Source organism: Leptinotarsa decemlineata, unplaced genomic scaffold, assembly GCF_025532065.1.
Source record: "Leptinotarsa decemlineata unplaced genomic scaffold, Ldec_3_MD MMD2_tig00001393_RagTag_RagTag, whole genome shotgun sequence".
NCBI lineage: Eukaryota > Metazoa > Arthropoda > Insecta > Coleoptera > Chrysomelidae > Leptinotarsa > Leptinotarsa decemlineata.
Window position 1 is genome coordinate 14,231,728 of NW_027412562.1, and position 22,064 is coordinate 14,253,791.

At 36.6% G+C, this 22,064-nt stretch overlaps 2 protein-coding genes across 2 annotated transcripts in view; both read right to left on the reverse strand.

Moving 5' to 3' along the window:
• Positions 1-22,064, reverse strand: part of LOC111505295 (nephrin) — a 1,173,166-nt gene that overhangs the window by 1,008,824 nt on the left and 142,278 nt on the right. The gene's annotated exons all lie outside the window — the stretch shown is intronic.
• On the reverse strand, positions 11,339-12,088 carry LOC141482568 (uncharacterized). Its single transcript, XM_074176059.1, has one exon. The coding sequence runs from the start codon at positions 12,086-12,088 to the stop codon at positions 11,339-11,341; it is 750 nt and encodes a 249-aa protein (XP_074032160.1).

The window sequence follows — 22,064 nt, forward strand, 5'->3', positions numbered from 1 at the left end:
ACGTGTTTGAGATGTATCAGGGCGAAGTCGTGGGGGCTTTTCAGGATTCGACGTTTTATAAAATCGGTTACAGGGGCGATATTTTTTCCATAGTGGATGGCTTGGAGGATGTCTTCCTAACTGAAGGAGGATCTTAGGGGGCAGTTTGGCTCAAGGTTCTACTTCTGTACTGGATGCACTATTTATATCGTTCTCAATTGTATTATCTGTTCGTATACCTGTTCGTGGACAGGTAGCCAGCTTTTATTCAAACGTAATGGGTACAGCGAAAAAGAAATCAAACGGGCCATACGACCCCAAAGAGAGAACACCAAAGCAACCCCATCTAGGCCATTCAAGGAAAAAGCTTTTCTTCCCTATGTCAAATATGTCACAGACCGGATTGGTTGAATTTTAGTGAAACGCGGTGAGAAACCAATATTTCGCCAACAGAAACCATCAGGCAAAGTCTCAGGTCAGCAAAGGAGCCTAGAAAACCTCTAGCAACGCCAGGGGTATACCGGTTCCGAAGTATAGGAGTCTGTCCGAACACATGAGAAACTGTCGCTTCGGACAAACCGACAAGTCGGCTAAGGCCAAACATGGTCTCAACAAACAATGTACTCACATTATCTCATTCGAAGACATAGTAATACTCGACGGTACCCGAAATTACTAATCGAGAATATATAGAGAGGCAATAGAGATTCGAAAGCATAGGGATAATTTCAATAGGAAAGAAGAGACGATAAATATTAATGAAAGCTTGCTGTATGTCCCTAGAGGTATAGTAGAAGTAACTGATATATTAATTCTTGAAGCTTTGGCGTACTGAAAGGCCAAAAACCCCAATACAAAGAAATAATGTCGCTACGAATTAGTCCACGTGGACTGAAGAATTGGCGGTTCGTATTGGATAATTTTTACTAACCGAGTTTTATGATTGGCAGAAGAGTCATAAAATTGAATTTGAAGTCATTTCACGGTGACCTATAGAATGTGAGGATGGTTAGAAGAGTTGTGTTGTCAATGTTCAGTTCAGGAACTGATCGCGATTTGTGTGTTGAAATTCGATATTGGTGCAGTTATAATTAATTAAAATTTTTGTTATTTGTTCAAAATGTGCCTTCCTTGGACAAGTACTAGTAGTAAATATGAGTGTGATAACAACGCAGACTTTTTTCTGTGTAGTGATTCCAATAGCGCTGGTGAACGATGCGAAAATGAGATACCAGTTGATGAGATTCGGATGCATTTGAATATTGAAACACAGAGAGTATGTTTCAATGTATATAAAAATCTACATATCAAGTTTGGTTTCGAGGGAAAAAAACGATTACCAGCAACATCAAATTTGACAAAAATTATTTTCTCAACTGTATGTAAAATAGTCGAAAATAAACCTTATGAACGCAAGACGCGATTTGATGCGGGATTACCAAAACTTTTAGAAGTTCATCTAATAAAATAATTTAAAAAAACAATATACGACTGTTACAAAAGCAATGATATTTCTACAATTGGAATCATAAGAAAGGAATTGCGTATCTCTTCGCTGACTTGGTTAAATGCCTCGTTGGATAACAGGTATGCAGCTTCTTTGAATTTCCTTTCGAACCAGTGTTTCTCCCTGTGGATTATCTAAGCTTGAGATCACTTGATGTTATGTTGATGAGTTTATATAAATGCTATTTTCGTTTTGCCAGCTTCTTCTGGCTGTATATTTTCTTGTGCTCGGCAATGCGGAGTTACAATGGCTTCCTAATTTCACCGATATGGGATTTGTCACACTCACGAGGTATCCGGTAAACGTAATTCTTGGAATAGCAGTCCGCGTTTGGTGGCCTGGTTTTCGTGGGGCTGCTATGGATGGTATTTCCGAACCTGAAGCAGGTTCTGATGTTGTACTTTGGCCCAATTTTTTTCATCCTTTTCGATAATTCTCTGACGTAGGGAAGTACAAACACTGGCTGTGACAGTTTCTCTTCCATGCGAGGCGCTTGCTGACTTCTAGTCAAAGTCTGTTCCGCCATCACTTTGGAGTAACCATTTAGTTGAAGATATTTTTAGATGATACCTAGTTCCTTCCCGACACATTTCTCTGTATTACACAACTCGATAGCACGATCTGCTCGATGATTCTTCTTGTGGTAGATGGATGGTGGTTAGATTCGTAATTCAGATACTGTCCCGTGTCATATACAGATGTTTTCTACTTAATGGCGGTTCTCTTCACCAATATGACTGAGAGTGACACTCTTCTCCACAAATTGCTATTGTCAGACTGGTTAAGAGAACCGACACTGAGTAGACAACATCTATTAACCGGAAAACCACTCAAACGGGACAGTATCTGAATCACGAATTTAACCACCATCGATCTACCGAAATCTACCGAGGAATCATCAAGACTCTAGTGGATCCTGCTTTGGGCCCTGTAATACGGAGTGAGGTCTCTAGAAGAAACTAGACATCATCAAAAATATCTTCAACGAAATAATAACTCCAAAGTGATGATAGAACAAACTGTGGCTAATAAAAGCCTCGCAAGAAAGAAGAGGCGTCACATTCTGTGCTTGTACTTCCCTACGTCGAAGGATTATCGGAAAGGATAAAAATTGGCTTCAGATTGGGTAACACTATCCGTAGCAGCCTCACGAAAACCTGATAATCAAAATCGGACTTCGATTCCAAATATTGCATTAACGAATACTCTATGAGTGCAGCCAGGGGAACCAGCAAATCGGGAATAGGAGAGCATGTTTGAATTCATTAACACTGGTTTGAGAGGAAGTTCAAAGAAGCTGCATATGTATTATCTTACGACGTATCTAGCCAAGCTAGCGAAGAGATACGCAACATACTGAAACCTGTTATCAAGCGAAAAATGGCCAACTCCAGCCAAACGGTCAACTCTTGCTGAACCGGTGAAGCGTGGAGAGAGAAAAGAGGGGATCGATGAAAGCATTCGAATTATTTACAGAAAGTCATATTTTGAAAAAAAAATTATTTCATTCATCACCTGAAAACAATTGTGAATACTAACAATCGAAACGTCGTGAAGTAACTTGGTATGAAAACTTTTTTAAATTTTTTATTTTTTTTCAATTTCATGCTTATTTTCATTTTGATTTTTTTTCACTCTGTGATCATATTCATTTGTATCTTGATATTTTATTTGTTTTATTGAATTTTTATTTCACGTTTTTTGCTTGATATAAATGATATTTTAGCTACTCATTCTACTTTCATTTGTTTATTCATAGTTTTCGAATCATAGTAGAATCATATCAAACAATGGAAATCCGAACTAATAGAATACATCATGAAACATCGTCAACCACTTTCAAACAGAAGAATTCTCTTAGTCAAGTCTTTTTTTCACTATCCGCAAGGACAAGCGCTTCCTCAACATCTTTAAAATATAAAATATATTATTATTCAAGGCTGTATGACGTAACACGTGTTGCGGTTTTGTAAACTATCCAGTGAAGATCTCACTATGAAGTGTTTTTTGTATACGTTATGAATTTTCATAATCATCAATCAATCCACGTCTGTGAAAGCTATTGTAAAGTAAAACACTGATGAGTTCAATGAAAACAGAAAACATGGTAGCTTTCTCAAGCATGTTCATACCCAGTATATAACAATGAAGTATTTCTTGAAAATCTTTATCCTGCTTCTGCAAAGTTATATAATTTTTTCTACAATATTTTTGAGAATTCGAAGCTTTTAATATTGATTTTTGTCGGTACATAGCGGTGTCTGTAGCTATAGAAACGTTGATGTTTACTCAGGGAATTTGAAGATTAACACATCTATCTGTTTCCAATATAGGGTAGCCCAACAAAAACTTAATGAAGAGAATTTAAAAAATAACATCGTGAATATGGAAAAACGCACAGGCAAGTCTATTTTAGCACGTTTATTTCAACTTTTGAGCTGTGAAATGAACCAACTCGAAAATGTGAGTAGGAAATTGTGGTCGAGAAGTACATCGATTGAGAGTCCGTGGAAGTCTCAAAACAATGGTATACATTTTTTCAAATGAGATGAACCATAACTGTGAAACTTCGATTGAAACAAGTTGAGTTGCATAAACTCTTTGCTTTTCAAATCCATCACAGAAATAAATCTAGGGAAAATAGTTCTGGTGATTGTGAGAGCCATTTTATTAAAATTTGCCCACGAATCCAGGGACCCGGAAAGTATTTGCCTACGGCCGAACAGGCAAAGCATATCGAACTGATTGACCAGATGATTCTATTCCTTTTCAATAATGTTCGCCAATATAGATTCAATTCAGTCTCTGCGCAGTTCGAGATAAAGTTCCCCTGATAAATTGCCTTCTACGAATGAATGGCCAACGATACGATCACCAAAAATACCTCATGAAATATGTAAACATTCAAATCAGATCACTTCCGATAATGATAGCAATTAACTGTACCATTCAAGAAAAAACTAAATTATTATTGAAAAGCATGTTAAAAACAACTTGCGAAGAATGCTCACATTCTGCTTCACAACATTATAAACAAAAATGATTTTTTCAGTTCTTGTGCCAATTTAATTTTTTTCCGGGTAAAATTTGTAATATTTTCAAATAGGCTGAATGCTGGTTCGTGAAACACATCTTACACTTATCGTACAATCGAACTCAACATAGTTCAAAATTGCACAATTGTTTATGACTGGAGGTTTGACTTTCAGTTTTAATTTGTTATCGATTCCGTTTTTTGTTATTTCCAAACTGATTCAGACATGATTCAGAAATACTGCCCGACATGATTCTTTTATGTTTGCGATTCAACCTTTTAGTAGCTTTTTGCACACATCTATTGTTTTTATACTTGAGTTTAATCACCTCAATTGTCTCTGCACTAGAGTCAACCATTGTTTCGTTTTAGTTCATAAGCACGATACACTCATAACGGTATGCTACTCGTTAGTCCCAAACGCGTCCAGTTCGCGCAGATGACGTGATTGCGAAGCATATCGGGGTTGTAACTTCGTAGACTTGCTTAAATTCAATTTGAATTTCTCACAAGTTCTCTGTTGTACTGTGAAGTTTAAGAATTATTACGAAATTTTTGTCAAGAGTGGTTTTCAAACGTTTTTAATTAGCTTTTGTCAATTTAGTGTCGTATTCGAAGCTTCAATAATTAAACAAAAATACGAGTAGGTAGGTATATAACTAAGAATGCCTGGTTGTGCGGTTTTTGGTTGTAATAATTACAACAGAGTGACAAAAGGTACCAATATTAAGTATTTTCGATTCCCAAAGAGCAAAGAACTGTCTAAACAATGGATTTCAGCATGTAGGAGGAAGGACAACATCAATTTGAAAAATGGTGTGTATTAATTAAAGCAATGATGACACATAATTTATTAGGTATTCAATGATTTTCAGCAACTATTTGTTCTATTCATTTCCATAAAGATTGTTTCGAAGATTTATCAGTCAAGGAGCAATATGGTACTTTTTCAACAAAAAACGCCTGTATTTTGAAAACTGATGCTGTGCCCACTCTGAACCTCTTATTTAAGAGAAAGCAAACTGAAGCAAACTGAAACAGAAAGAGCAATTCGTTTTGCTAAAAGGAGAAAATCCACTCTTTTACCAGAGCAACAATTGGAAAATTATGAAGGTAGTGTTTCCACATCACTACAATTAAATACTGAAGAGATAGAACAACTTGAACAAACAAACGTAGATAGCACTTGCAGTACTTCAGTTCAGTCGAATGCACAACAAAAAACAGAAAAAGAGAGGTTAGGTTCTTTTATCAATCGAACTTATTGTCAATGTGAATATTGCCTCTAATCGATTTTTTTTCTTTATGCATTTTTAAATTTTTTTCCGAATTGCGGAGTTACGTATAGCAGAACTAGAAAAAAAGGTTGCACATTTGGAATCGTTAAATAGGGAGCTGTGCGATGAAAATTCACAGCTGAAGAAAGATATGGAGACATGCAGAAAATCATTTGAGAAATGTTTTTCGTCTGGTCAAATAGAAAGACTATTGAATACCCATAAGAATCTTAGAAAGTGGTCAGCAGAGGATATTGCATCTGCCATATCATTGAGAAGTGTTAGTCCAAAGGCCTATCGCTATTTGAGAGCGAACGCATTGCCCCTACCAGCACTCTCTACTTTAAGGAAATGGGCTTCTTCATTCAATCTCAGCCCCGGACTTTTGACCAATGTTATCAATATCATGCAAAAAATGTCATTTCAATTGAAAGACATTGAAAAGTTGTGTGTTCTTTCCTTCGACGAAATCCATTCACCCAATAGGACTGATATAAATAAAAAAGATGAACAAGTGATAGGCCCACATAAGACTTGCCAAACTGTAATGGCACGAGGGCTGATTAATTACTGGAAGCAACCAGTGTTTTATGATTTTGATTAGCCAATGAAAAAAGAAATTTTAAACCAAATTATATCTCCATTATTCAATGCCGGTTTCACCGTGGTAGCCATAGTAAGCGACATGGGAAGCAACCAGTGTTTTATGATTTTGATTAGCCAATGAAAAAAGAAATTTCAAACCAAATTATATCTGCATTATTCAATGCCGGTTTCACCGTGGTAGCCATAGTAAGCGACATGGGTCCTACGAATATGAAATATTTCTCGGAAATGAATATTGCTCACGATAAGGATTTTTCATTCCCACATCCTTGTAATGAATCTATGAGGATTATTTTGTTTGTCGATGTACCTCATCTGATCAAGTTATTGAGAAATCACTTCATTGATCAAGGATTTTGGTTAAATGGTACATTTATGGATAAATCCTGTTTCGAAAGTCTCCTGGATATATCTACATCAGAGCTTTCTATAGTACATAAAGTCAGCAAGTACCATATCGAATTGAAGGGAACTGAAAGACAAAAAGTGAGGCCAGCCGTGCAACTGTTCTCTAATTCTGTTTCGAAGGCAGTTTCATATTGTGGAAAAAGCGGATTAATGCCATCAGAGTTACCCTGGGAACAAGTATCAGACTTCGTTCAGCTCACTAACAGATGGTTTGACGTTATGAATTCGAAAACGAAAATAAGGGCTAACGAACCATCTAAAAACGCATTTGGTGTAAATTTAGAGGATCAGAAAAAAGTACTAGAAAAAACTTCCAATGTGATTAAAACATTACGAGTGGGAAAACATAAATCCTTGATTTAGTTTCAGAAAGGTATACTTTTGAGTAATAGATCAATTGTTGAGCTCATTCTCCTTCTAATGAATTGTGCGTTATCCGGCTCCGTGCTTCGCAGTGACGTCACAAGTCAGGACAGAGCGGACAGAGAGATGCGCGTCGGCATACCGTTATGAGTGTATCGTGTTCATAAGTACAATACCACACACGAGTGGAAGTGTCTGGTGGTTATCAACTGAGATGCAAGTACTGCATATTATGTTGAATTCTTTTTTTTTTGGAAGGTTTTCTCAACTACTCAAGGCTTGAAGTGACAGTGCTGCAGCAGAAAAACAAAATATTCTCCTTCAATCTAAAATCGATCTTTCTGACAATTTTTTCACATCTACGATATTATTATACCTTTAATCGGAATATCCAGTTTTCATCGGGCCCCCCTGTGATTAGGTAACCATCACTTCTAGCTTGGAAGATGTCTTTGGATTGGATACACAACACAACAAAAAAATATTTTTTGAATGTTTCCTACACTAAATTAGTCAATTTCTACTAATTTTGGGGTGATAAAAACGAAAATAACAATGAAAAATTTTTATTAGCTCTGGTTTTTGAGATACACAGTACTTAATCTTAAAGAGTAGTTATACTATACGTGAAAAGTGAAAGTACATAAAACAATATTGTTATGTTTCTTTTAGATTATTTTAAGTACAAAATTAATAAAAAAAAACATTATTCTTAGTGTTTTGACAAATAAAAGAAGTTTGTACCACCAAATTTCAATTAAGTCCATCCGATTCATTGTAAGATCGCTGTCGTTTAGCTTGTCTTTTATAAAACACTTCTGGAGCATCCCTACACACAGACCAGCAGTAGTCTGCAAGCATTGCTTCATTCCAACGGCCCTGATATCTCTGTTCCATTAAGGCAATGTCTTGATGGAATCTTTCTCCATGTTCGTCACTCACAGCTCCACAGTTTTGTGGGAAGAAATTAAGATGAGAGTGAAGAAAATGAATTTTTAAGGACATGTTGCATCCAAGTTGGTGGTAAGCTTGAAGAAGCTCTTTAACCAATGCTGTGAAGTGATCATCTCTTTTGTTACCTAAAAACCCATGTACAACCCCCTTAAAGGCTTCCCAGGCTCTTTTTTCATTTCCTGTTAAAATCATGTCAAAAGCAGGATCATTTACGATTTCACGGATTTGAGGCCCAATAAAGATGCCTTCCTTGACTTTAGCATCACTCAACCTGGGAAACTTTGCTCTCAAGTACTTAAAAGCTTGTCCTTCCTGGTCCATGGCCTTCACAAAGTTTTTCATTAGTCCCAACTTAATATGTAATGGGGGAAGGAGAACATCCTTAGGATCTACAAGAGGCTCGTAAACTACATTTTTCTCATTAGGGTTTAGGTCTCGTGTAGGCCAGTTCCTTTTTTTATAGTGAGATTTTCTATCCCGACTGTCCCACAGACACAAAAAACAACAGTACTTGGTGAACCCTAATTGCATTCCTAGGAGTATAGCAATGACTTTCAGATCACCACAGATGTGCCACTTGTGTTGTTCATATTTGATTGATTGGAGAAGTGTTTTCATATTTATATACGTTTCCTTCATGTGAACTGCATGATCTATAGGAAAAGAGGGTAGCTGATTTCCATTATGCAGAAGAGTCTATAAACAGTCTCCATTCAGATGGAGTGTGATCCAAATTCAAGCAGTCCATCAAACCATTAACATCAGAACAAACTACGAGGTTTTCTTTTTTCTCAAAAAAAGGAAGCAAATCTTTTTGATGCTGTCTGTACTGAGATATTTTCACATCATGTTTTAGAAGATTCCACTGTTGTAGTCTTGACCCTAACAGCTCAGCCTTTTCCTTAGACAAGCGAGGATCTCTTATAAGGTCACTCAACTCTGATTGACTAATTCTGTGCGGATCACTAGACCTATCGCTTACCTCAAAATCAGGGTCATAGGATGTAGAAGGATGGGTTGCTCCTTCTAAACAGTCTCCATCACCTTCCTCTAAAATTTCATAGTTTTGGGGTGGAGAAGGGACTGGCAAATTGTCTGAGTGTGGTACAGGCCGAAGAGCAGATGGGAGATTAGGGTATTTAACCGTTCCTCTTTTCTTCATAGATAAACCTTGCTTAATGGGAGGAGTTAAGCAGAAATAACAGACGTCTGTATGATTGGTAGGCTCACGCCAAACCATAGGTACTGCAAAAGCCATTGCCCGGTTTTTATTTTTCAGCCACTCTCGCAATATGACGGAACAAGAATAACAACATATATGAGGAGCCCATGATTTATCTTGGTCCCCAACTTTCACACCAAAATAATGTTCATAGGCTGTCTTAACGATAGGTGTCATTTTACGTTTCTGAGCCTTAAATGTTATTTCACCACATATATAGCAAAAGCTATCGACAGAATTCACACACTTTCGAGGCATTTCAGATCAGCACTTAAATTAATTTAAAAATCAACTTCACACGATAATTTCAATAGCAACCACGTGCGTACAATTGACAAACTCACATAGGTTATGTTTACTACTTAAGAACAGCTGATGAGAGGGGTGTTATGTAAACAAACATGTGTACCAACTGTTGGTGATGAAATATTTCATTTGTTGAAAACTCAAATACATATATATAATATAATGATACTATATCTTGAAAACAAGAGCTAATATATAATTTTTATGGTCACTTTCGGTTTTAACACGTGGAAATACATTGAAATCATCTAATTTCAACCCCGAAACAAAAACTTTGTTGTGTTGTGATATTATTGTCATCTGAAACCTCTTACATATACGTTTGATGTGGAAGCAATTGAAGAACTTTCAAAAATCCCAATATCTTATGATTTTTGTGATTTATAGGTACTACTTTTCTTTTATATACTTTAGGATCTCTTCGAATCTCATCTCCTTCTGCCTGGTTACCAATGATGATGAAATATTTTCAATTGACGATTGATACATTTAATTTCCAATGAATTGAAATTTGCCAATTCCACATGAAATGTCTTCTTCAATGAATAGGTGATTTGTTGAATAACACCACCATTTTTCAAAACCAAAAAGGCACATTACTAGAGCATATGATTTTTCAACAGTACAAACACTTCACTCTTCTTGTTTACCAAGTTTGACCATCAGTCTTTTTCGTTGCCAGCTAAAAACGAATTTTATACTAATATAATTTCTCTTACTCTCCGCTTCGAGTAGCAAATTCATGATGAGTCTCTAAATGCGTGAGTAGGAACATTAAGCTTCTGGATAGGTGGTTAAAGCACTGTTTCTTTCAGAAGATCATGAACAATGCATATTCGTTTATTCTGTGGAATGAAAAACGACAGGGCTAACATTCGTCACTGTCGACATTGTGAAACCAAGTAAATGAAACTTTCAGATGTTCTGCTGAATTTTCCTTTGCAGCAATTTCCTTCTCCACTTTCAATGATTAATATGAGTTCTCAATCCTTCGTCAGGCACGTCAGATTTGAAACGAACTTTGCAAATTGCATTCTGTGCTCAAATGGTTCAGGTGATTTGTTGAATATTTTCAGAAAGTCGAAGGAAGTTGGAGTAGAGGATAAAAATGCCTGAAAATCATACTTTGAACATCCAACAAACCTCTATAACATTTATGAGAATCTAGATGAACGCAAGAGTATTGATAGTATGAAAGTATGCAATTATTACCTGATTATTTATGGAAATTGGTGAATGAGTAGGAGAAGCTACCTGGAGTTTGTCAACAGATTTCATAACAGAATTGTTGTTTCCTTGATAACTATCAAACTCGGAAATGCCCAATAAATCCTACTTTAGTCGGGATAAACTTTTAATGACTTTTCCTTTGACAAATTATCAGTAACTATCTAAAATATTTTGTTTTTTATCTACAGGGTCGTATTTTCAATAAATAAAAGCAAACTAATAAAAGGATAAACAAATCAATATAACATTTTCCCCCCGCTGGAGGAATTACTTTTCCTCTAGCTCCAATCTGCAAATTTTCGTGACTGGGCAACTATATTCCGAAGTTGAGGTTTTTACGTCGACGACTCGAATTCTGCCATCAACTCCTGGATGAACAGCCGTTATTTTACCTAATTTCCACTTATAGCGTGGTGCTTGATCGTCGACCAGGATGACCATGTCATTGAGTGCTATGGGTTTGCAGTCATTAGTCCATGCTTCGACAAGGTTGGCAGATATTCTCTTGTCCAGCGAGTCCAAAACGAATTAATTAGCATTCGAGAAATTTTCCATTCTCTTCTCAGAGTATTCGCATCTGGATTGATCGGTACCAAATCACCTTCTCCGTTGGAAGAGCCAATCAAAAAATGATTCGGAGTGAGTGCTTCTGCGTCAGCTGAATCCATCGAAACTTTCGTCAATGGTCGGGAATTAACGATTTTATCCGCTTCCGCAAAAAAGATTTGTGAAGTTTCTTCTTTCAGGGATGAGTCGTAGAGTACTTTGCCGATGACACTTTTCACTGAACCTATTAACCTCTCCCATATTCCTCCCATGTAGGGAGCAGACGGTGGAATGATTTGGAAGCTAATACCTTTCGACGACAAAGAATCAATAATCGCTGTTCGATCTATTTCTTCCATGGCTTGGCGAATTTCGTGTGCAGCACCTCTCAGATTTGTTCCATTGTCGCAAAATATGACCTGAGGTTGTCCTCTTCTAGTCGATATTCTTAGTATGGCTTGAATCGTGGAATCGCTACTCAGACTATGTGCAATTTCTACATGGATAGCTCTAACTGCCAAGCATGTGAATAGCACACCCCATCTTTTTCCGCATCTCCTACCAATCTTCACCATAATTGGGCCGAAATAGTCCATTCCAGTGTTAATAAAAGCTCTAACATCTCTCTTTGATCGTGCTTCAAGTAGTTGACCCATTAGAGGTGGTGAAGGTTTTCTTTTCTCAATCCTACATTTCAAACAGCTTGAGAATGCTGATTTGACTACAGCTTGACAGTTTATCACCTAGTATTTCTGTCTGATTTAATTTATGAATAATTCTACTCCTCTATGATGAAATTTTTCGTGATAATTTTGTATCAACAATTTGGTGAATTCATGTTTTGGACTCAGAATGATGGGTTGTCGTGTGCTCTCCGCCATAAATTCTGTAAAATTCGTTCGTCACTCAGTACCATAATTCCATCTTTCATTTCTGGGAATAAACAGGGTTGTTTGCTTTGACCACTCAGAGATTTCCCAGTTTTGAGTTTTTGTATTTCTTCAGGAAAACACTCCTGTTGAACATGTTTCAGCCATATCTTCTCAGCTTTCAGGATTTCCTCCACTGTTAGGTTTGGAGGAAATTTTTCTTTGTTCGTTACAATTTCAAAAAATCTCAAACACCATCCGGTGTTTATTCCACTATTCCACTTCGAAAATCATCGTATGTTTGGGAGGCATTCTTCATATTTTTGAAAAATGACAAAACATGTTTTAATTTTCTGATTTCTCAGCTCTACGTCATTTTCATTCAAATAGGAAGGTCTTTTATTTTCGATTGGCCATCATTCTTTTAAATTTTTTAGAAAATAAGGACCAGAAAACCATTCATTTGAAATCACTCCGTTGATTTTTTTCCTGCGTGTAGCTTCATCCGCGATATTAAGTTCAGTTGGGACCCATCGCCATTCCACTATACGTGTCAATTCTTGAATTTCACCGATTCGATGTGATACGAACGGTTTGTAGTTTCTTCCGTCTCCTCGTATCCAATTTGAGACACATGATGAGTCGGACCAATAAAACATTTCATCTATGGGGAACTCGAGTTCATTCCTTATCACTTGAGCCAGCCGACTGGCCATCACTGCCGCCTGGAGTTCAAGCCTAGGGATGGAAAGAGGTTTCAGAGGAGAAACTCTGTTTTCTCCAATGACGCGAAGAAAGCTAACTGCTGAGAATGCTTTCTCACTACTATCACAAAATGTGTGAATTTTGATTCGTTATGCTGATGGAATCAATAGACTATAGCATCTTGGAATTTTGATCAGTACAATTTTCTCCATGTCACTCAACCAATCTTTCCAAGCACTGAGAAGTTTTTCAGGTAACCAATCATCCCAATCGATTCCTACTCGCCAAATATCTTGCATCAGTATTTTACCTCTCACCGTGAAAGTAGAGATCAAACCTAGCGGGTCGTATACCGACATCAAAGCTTGCAAAACCTTGTAGGTTATTCCGCCACTAAGTTTTCTGAAGTCAGGCTGAAGGAAAACTCGTCGTTTCTGGGATCCCACCATAAGCCTAATATTCGATGTGAGGAAGTGTCATCGATATTTTTTGTAGCCGCCAGCAACATATCATCAGATAGCTTATCTCGAATCAGTTGGGAGTTTGTCATTCAATTTACTACTTCAAATCCCGCAACCTTCTGGATTTTGCATACTTCTATTATCGTTTCTAGCGCTTCTTCTTCAGTGTCTTTTGAATCCAAATAGTCATCTACATAGAATTTTTTGATAATAGCTGTTCGGATGTCTGGATTCGTAGAAAAATCTTCAGCATTCGAGTTTTTTACGAATTGAGCACGAACAAGTTGCTCCAAAAGTCATGACCAACATTTCATCAATATCAGGAGATCTGTCGCTTTCCAAATTTCGCCAAAGGAATCGTTGAGCACATCTATGTCGTTATTGTATTCCTACTCTATGGAACATCTCTCGAATATCTCCACAAAAACCGAATCGCCTTTGTAGAAATTTCCATAAAATTGCAACCAATGACTGCAACAAATCTGGACCAGAGAGTAGAGCATCATTCAAGCTCATACCTCTTGATTTTGCTGCAGCATCAAAGACTAGCCTGATTTTATTCGGTTTGTTGAGATTTTCTACAGCAAAATGAGGGAGATACCAAAGATGAGGATCGTCAATTTTCTCTTCCTCTAAGGTCAACTTCTTCATATATCCTTTCTATTCATATTCCATAATTTTCTTGCAATATTCCTTTCCAAATTTTTCGTTCAGACGACATTTTCTTTCGACACATTTTAGTCTTTGGAGTGCCATGAATTTACTTTCAGGTAGCTGTATGTCATCGGTTTTCCACAATAAACCGATTTCGTAGTTTTCTCCGGTATACTTTAAGGTGTTTCTCATCAGTTCTAATGCTCCTGAACTTTCACAAGATGGTTGGTCGGCTGCGATCAAAGTACCAAATGTTTCGGTCAGATAAGATTTTTCTATCATCTTCTGCAGTTCTTCATCAGTCGTCTCTTTTTCACAAATGTGTAAAGTATGGGCTTTGAAAGAGTTTTCCCCGCTATTTGGACTTGATCCGTGTACAGCCCAACCTAACTTACATTTACTGGCTACACGAAGATTTTCTGTGCCGGTTCTTATCTTTCTCGCAAGTATCAGATGTATGTTATCTTGTCCAATAAGCAGTGAAGGTTTTTTGTGATCAATATCTTTTACTGGAACACCTTTTAGATGTGAAAACTTTTTCCAATCGGATATGTTGATGTGTTGTTCTGGTAACTATATATGAGTGACAGTTCGGACTCTTTTCATAGTAAACATTCTGCTGTCGTTATCAATTTTGGAAACAGTCACGTCTAAACGAACGGAATTTTCTTCAACCATGACATTTTCGTTTGTCCATTGTAGACAAAGTGATTCCTTCGTTTCAGTTAGCCCAAGTGTCTCTGCTACTTCTGCATCTAATAATGTCACCGTAGACGCCTCATCATAAAGAGCAAGAATAGGGACAACACCTCGTGGACCGTATGATTTTATACGATTCACTCTCAGAAGAATCGTAGTGAAAGGTTTGTTGACAGAGCATACTCTTCCTCGATTATCATCATTAGTATCTCTTCCTATCGCTGCCTGATTGCTATTGGCTTCTAATTCTTTGTGTAATAGAGGATGATGATGAAGTTTACAGCCGTTTGTTCCACAAATCTTCCTCTTTTTACATTTGAATTTTTGATGATTCTTTTGAAGGCAACTGAAACATAGTTTTTTTCCGGTTACCGTTTCCCATCTCTTATTCAGGTCATCATGATTCATCTGCGGACAAATGCTTTCTTGATGTATTTTATCACAGTAACCACATGTCTTGTGAGTGTTTTGGGTGTGAGTATTGCATACTCTTTCATTTCTCTTCATTTGATTTGTGAATTTCTGTGAGAATGTTTCATTGCGTGGGGCACTAACATTACACGCAAAGCTTGCTTTCTCGTTCAACCACAAGAGAAATCTTCCAAATTGATATCACCCTTTTTCATTTCCAACTTTTCACCCCAGGATAATTTCATTGAATCCGGAATTTTCGTTAGTAATTCACGAATAAATTGAGGATTTTCGAGATAACGTTTACTTCCTAGACTCTTCATGATCGAAACCATGTTGCTCACCTCTGCAGAATAATGAATCAGCATTTCAAAGTTATTTTCTCTTATGGAAGGAAGGATACTGATTCTGTTCATCAAAATATCTATGATGTATTCAGGTCTTCCGAATCGTTTCTCTAAAGTTTCAATCACAAGATCTACGTTTTCGGCAGTTAACATCATTCCTGCAACTGTTGTCTTTGCTTCCCCTTTTAGAAATATCTGCAGCTTCAGCATGATCTCTTCATTGCTGTAGTCACAAAACTTGCGAAGATTATTGAAAGACCTATGGAACAGGGGCCAATCTTAGGGACTGCCATCAAACTGTGGAAAATCATTCTCTAACATTTTTCGCATGTGGAATTTATCTGGATTCATTAATTCAAGTGACGTTGGGTTTTGAGTTGTTGAAGCTGGGAGAGAAAACGTTCTGAGAACGTTTGCAACAGTTCCGCAAAGCTGTTGTATGTCTTGTGATGTGATATTTCCTGGTTTCTCTTCGGGAAATTGTCTTTCGACCTTGGGTATGTCATCATTGGGTTTCTCAGTTTTTTCAGGAATACGTGTCAGATTTTCTTGTCTATTATAATGAAATTGTTCAGATGTGTAATCTACCCACTGAGACACTCTGTTTCTTTGTTCTTGTTCTTCAACTAATTTTCCCCTGATATTTTCGCTTCTTGATTCTGATTGAACGTAACTGCTGCCTTCTTCTTGGGCATCTATCTCGGCTTCATGTAATGCTTCTTCGAGTTGAAGAAGGTGTACACTATCAGCTATTTCCTTCTTCTTCAACTCTCTACGGTTCTTTTCTTCTAGTTGTTGTTCTTCCAGTTCTAGCTCTCTGGATTTTCTAAGTAGCTCCCGTCTTTGTCTTTCTATTTTCAGAGCTATTCTTTTCTTTTTCAAATCCAAACTACTTCGTCGAGATAATCCGGTATCCCTTGAGGCTCTCGAATGAACATACTTTGAGTGAACCTCATGTATCAAGGAAGTTGACTCGCCGGATTTATCTTCAACGACTTTTTCAGGTAGTTTGTCTAGACTGTATTCTGGTTTCTCACGACTTCCAAATCCGTTTGGCTATACGTAGTCCGATGACAGACTTTGATTCAGACCTGCACCTTCTCGCTTGGACATACGTTTCTCCATATCGTAATCGCGTCGGGGTCACCAAATGTTGTTTCCTTGATAACTATCAAACTTGGAAATGCCCAATAAATCCTACTTTAGTCGGGATAAACTTTTAATGACTTTTCCTTTGACAAATTATCAGTAACTATCTAAAACATTTTGTTTTTTTTATCTACAGGGTCGTATTTCCAATAAATGAAAGGAAACTAATAAAAGGATGAACAAACCAATATAACAAGAATATAAAAATGGAAAATCCACTGAAACCAACAAAAAATCATAAAAAACTTCACAAAGGAATTCCATACGAACCGAGACGCTGAAATTGGGGGGGTTATTCAGGTCGTATCGTATCTCTGCGTGAAACAGCAAATAAGGAACTCGCGTTCCCTGAGCGCTTCTGCACGGTGTCAACCGAGAAATCGTCTTACCTGTCTTACCTCAACCAACAGTTATAGCCGACGTGGAAGGTATCTGTTACGTAGTATCCCATGTTGGCCTCTTTGCCTTCGTGGTAGACAACGGCGAAAATATTGTACTGCTTCTTTTCTGGAGACTGTTCGACGAAACCAGTATCAAAACAATCTTCAAGTCGAATTGAAATTCCAAATCCTTGATAGAATTGGTGAAACCATCGTAACGGTAATCGAAAAACTTGCCCTAACCATTAGTTTTAGACATATTCATCACCTTCAATATGTTTTTGGGGAAGAATACCTCAAACATTCCGGTATGATGTGTGTTCAACTTCAGCTGCTCCTCAATGATATCACTTTTTGGTCCTTCTGTTCACATATCCAAAGCTGTTTTGATCATATAATCTTCCACTCATCATTTGAATCATTGCCCGTAGCAGAGTCAACAAAAGATTTTTCATCGTCAGTGTTACATACAAACGAATCCATTAACTACAACACTTCATCATTGAGACCGTTAAAAAAACAAGAAACTTAGTCGCATCTTGTTATCTACCCCCAATCCAGTCTGTCCTCATGCTATGCAAAATTTTATAAATCCACGACCGAATGAGGTGCCTATGTTGAAAATAACTGTTTGGTCGTTTTTTGTGTAACATTCAAATGAATCCATCAATTACAACATTTCATCATTTAGACCGTTTGAAAGAAAACCAAGAAACTGTCGCATCTTGTTGTATACCCCCCAATCCAGTCTATCTGCATCCTATGCAAAATTTCATGAATTCAAGTCGACCGAATGTGGTGCCATGTTGAAAATAACTGTTTGTTCGTTCTTTAAAATTTAATTCACTTTCCTGTCTTCCGTCCTGATGTTGGGAGGTGAGAAAAGTCAGCAAATTATATTTGGTGAACATGCAACATGCGAATTGGAGTAACAGTTATTGTTTTGATTGAGCAGATCCTATGGCTGTAAACGTACTGCCCTACTAACGATCGGGTATGTAAATAGAAACTCGTCCATCGTGTAACAGTCAGGATCCTCAAACTGGTGGAACCTTCTAAAATACTTGAAGGGGCACATGGGTAGATTGTTGTTGTACTCATTTTCAGTGACTTGATCTCTTCTGACCATGATTGGATAGCGGCATCGGAGAATGAGCATTGTAACAGATAACGCTCTATTGCGGATGAGAATAGTATAGGGTTTTTTGTATCATTATTGCAGGTTGCTGATACATTTTTAATAGGAAACAAAGATGAATAACTCACTGTTTTGAAATGGAGAATTGCATCTAGACAAGAAGCTATATTTCCTCGTTGAATCAGAATGCTGATTTCAAAAACTACACCTCAATTATACCTGCCTCATTCGAATCACTTGAGAAAGCTACTGTATTAACGAAACATGTTGTGATATATTTTTCAACAAAAGTTTGTGGAGATCAAATTGTGAGGTATGGTTTTTGAAATTACTATAGATCTTCATCAAGTAACGGCCGAATCAATCAGAAAAAAAAAAGAATTCTAATTGTTTGAATCACGAACTTTCAAATCATTAATAAGTTTTTGAGAAGGGCGAATGAGATCTAAACGGGTTTTAATATTTCTGCCAAACATCATTTTTGACGGACTAACTTTCGTCGAACTATGTTCAGCAACTCGATAATCGAAAAGAAATTTTTCTAAAGATTCCTGAATATCTTTTCCTTCCGTTTTAGCTTTCTTAATGGCGTTTTTTACCGTTTTCACGTAAATTTCGGCACAACCGTTGCTTTGAGCATGATAGGGCGGAGAAAATAAGTGTTTGATACCATTCATTTGTAAAAACGTTTCAAATTCCGCGGAAAAAAATGGAGGGCCATTATCGGAAACTAAAACATCTGGAAGTCCAAAATGAGAAAATAAAAACCTTAACTTTTTTATGACTGATTTTGCGTTAGTGCTTTTCATTTGAAATACTTCAAGTCATTTTGTATGTGAATCAGTAACAAGAAAATATTTCTTATCATACACCGGACCCAAAAAATCTACGTGGATACGAGACCATGGTTTTTGTGTTTGTGGCCAAGGCTGCAGTAAAGTTTTATTTGGGTTTTGTTGAAATTGAGAACAAATGTGACACTTTTTACACATTTCTTCAATTTCCTTATCAATGTGAGGTCAATAACAATACGATCGAGCAAGAGATTTACTTTTGTTAATTCCCAAATGACTCGAATGAATTTCCTTCAGAATTGAGTTTCGAAATTTCTCGGGTACAACAATTCTCAAACCCCATAAAATGCAACCGTGTTCCAAATGCAATTCATTGCGTCTATAAAAATAGGGTTTTAATTTCTCCGACAATTTTTCTGCATTTTCAGGCCACTCTGTACTACAAAATTTGTAAATCATATTCAAAATACTGTCACGTTGAGTTTCTTTAGCTATTTGTTTATAATCCAAGGGAAAGGTTGAATTTTCGAAATAAAATAAATGACCAAAATCGGGTTTGTCATTTCCTTCATCAGGAAGTGACAAACAAGAGAGTGTATCCGCGTTACAATTTTTTCCAGAGGATATGTATTTTATTTCATATTGATAAGCTGCAAGAATGATAGACCATCGCTGCAGACGGCTTGCGGCTATTTGAGGAATACCTTTTTTTTCTCCAAAGATAGCTAGTAAAGGTTTATGATCTGTATATAAAAAGAAATGTTGTAAATATAAATAATCGCGGAATTTTTTCACTCCAAATATTATACTCAATGCTTCTTTGTCAATTTGGCTGTAGTTTCTTTCCGATTTATTTAAAGTACGTGATGCATGTGCAATGGGTCTAAATTCGCCATTTGGAAAAATATGGAATAAACAACTACCGAGGCCTGTAGAACTGGCATCACAAAACAATGCAATTTTCATCTTTGGATTATAATGTGCTAATACTTTTGAAGATGCTAATTCTTTTTTAATTAAATCGAAAGCATATTGACAATTTCTGTCCCACTTCCAAACGATATTATTCTGCAATAAATTGTACAAGGGTTGTAATTTTGTACTCAAATTTGAAATGAATTTTGCGTAAAAATTTACAAGTCCAAGAAAGGATTTCAATTCCGTTTTATTAGAAGGAATTTTCATTTTAGAAATTGCTTCAATTTTCTCTTTGGTAGGATGCAGTCCGGTAGAATCGATTCGGTGCCCTAAATAATTTATTTCTTTCTGTAAAAATTTGCATTTATCTAAATTTATTGTAATTGTATCCATTAGTTTTTGAAAAATACTTGGACTAGATGCTATACCATACGGTAAACGATTGTAACAGAAAATGCCTTTTGTTGTATTTATAGTAACAATTTTTCTGGAGTCTTCGTCTAGTTCTATTTGTAAAAATGCTTGAGAAAAATCTATTTTACTAAAAAGAACTCCGCCTGCTAAGTTTGCGAAAATTTGTTCAATTCTTGGGAGAGGATATTTATTTATGTGTAAATTTGGATTTACTGATATCTTGAAGTCGCCGCATATGCGGATTCCACCGTTTTTTTTTACAACCGGAACAATCGGACTTGCCCAGTTACTGTAATCCACCGGAGTTAAAATGCCCTCCTCGACTAACTTATCTAGTTCCTCTTCAACTTTCGATTTCAAATTCATAGGCAAAGATCTAGCCCTACAAAACACTGGAACAGATTGAGGTTTCAAATGTAAAGTAGCTTTGAAATTTTTTAATTTTCCTAATTTGGTGCCAAAAATAGATGAATATTCTGAAATGAGATTTTTCATTTGAACACCCTCTTTATCTGCAGATATATTATTACATGCAACATTATTGATAATATTGATATTTAGTTCAGAGAGCCATTTTCGATCGATGAGAGGTGGGCCTCCCCTCGGAATTATGTAAAGATTCAGAGGCAGAGAGATTCTTTCGAAGGTAACCTTAACAACAATATATCCTAAAGTTTCTATCTGATTACCTATATAAGAAGACAATTTGATTTTTGCTTCCGAAATAGGTATATGTTGGAAATGTTGCAAATAAAAGCTTTCAGAAATCAAAGAAACCGCTGAACCAGTATCAACTTCCATATCTAATGATATATTTTCAATTTTAATTTTTACTTTTATCGGACTATATTTGTTATTAGCAAAAACGGTATACAAATTGACAGATGTATCAGAGTCATTGAAAATTACTGAATCATCGCAATTCGATTCTTGTTCAATTTTATCTTTAATGAAATAATTATTTCGGTTTTTATTTCTTTGATATTGCCTACATACATTTTTGAGATGTCCTTTTCTTGTACATATTTCACAACTGTAATTTCTATAAAAACACTCACTTGTATGATGATTTTGCCTACCGCAAACCTCACATTCGCGGGTTATTTTCTGCTTTCTTTCCCTTGTAGTCTTTGAAGATAATGATGGCCGTTGATTACCTCTATGAAATTCTTCCGAAATGGTGCTTGGTCTAGAAAATATTTTCTGTGGCATCTGGTTTATTTTATGTATCTCAGAGGGTCCTACCACACTGGATACTTGTTTTTAAGCAGCTTCCATGTTCCGTGCGATTTCATAAGCTCGAGCATAATTCAGAAACTTTTCAGAAAATAACCGTTGTTTAATAGTATCATTGTATAACCCGGAAACAAACTGATCTCGTAGATTTTCTTCTAGGGAGTCTTTAAAATCACACGTTTTAGCCAGATTTTTTAGAGCCGCCATATACTCTGCCACTGTTTCCTCCCCGTTTTGTCGTTTCAACCGAAATTTGTGTCTTTCTGCGATGACGGAAGGATCCGGCTCCAGATGATTTTTCACAATTTCAACAAGGGTGTCGTAAGATTTGTCTTCTGGGGCATCGGGGCTACACAAATCCACCATTAATTCGTAGGTAGTATCCCCAACGACCGTGATTAAGGTAGGTACCTTTAGTTCGTCGGTAATACCGTTTGCTATGAAATATTGTTTTACG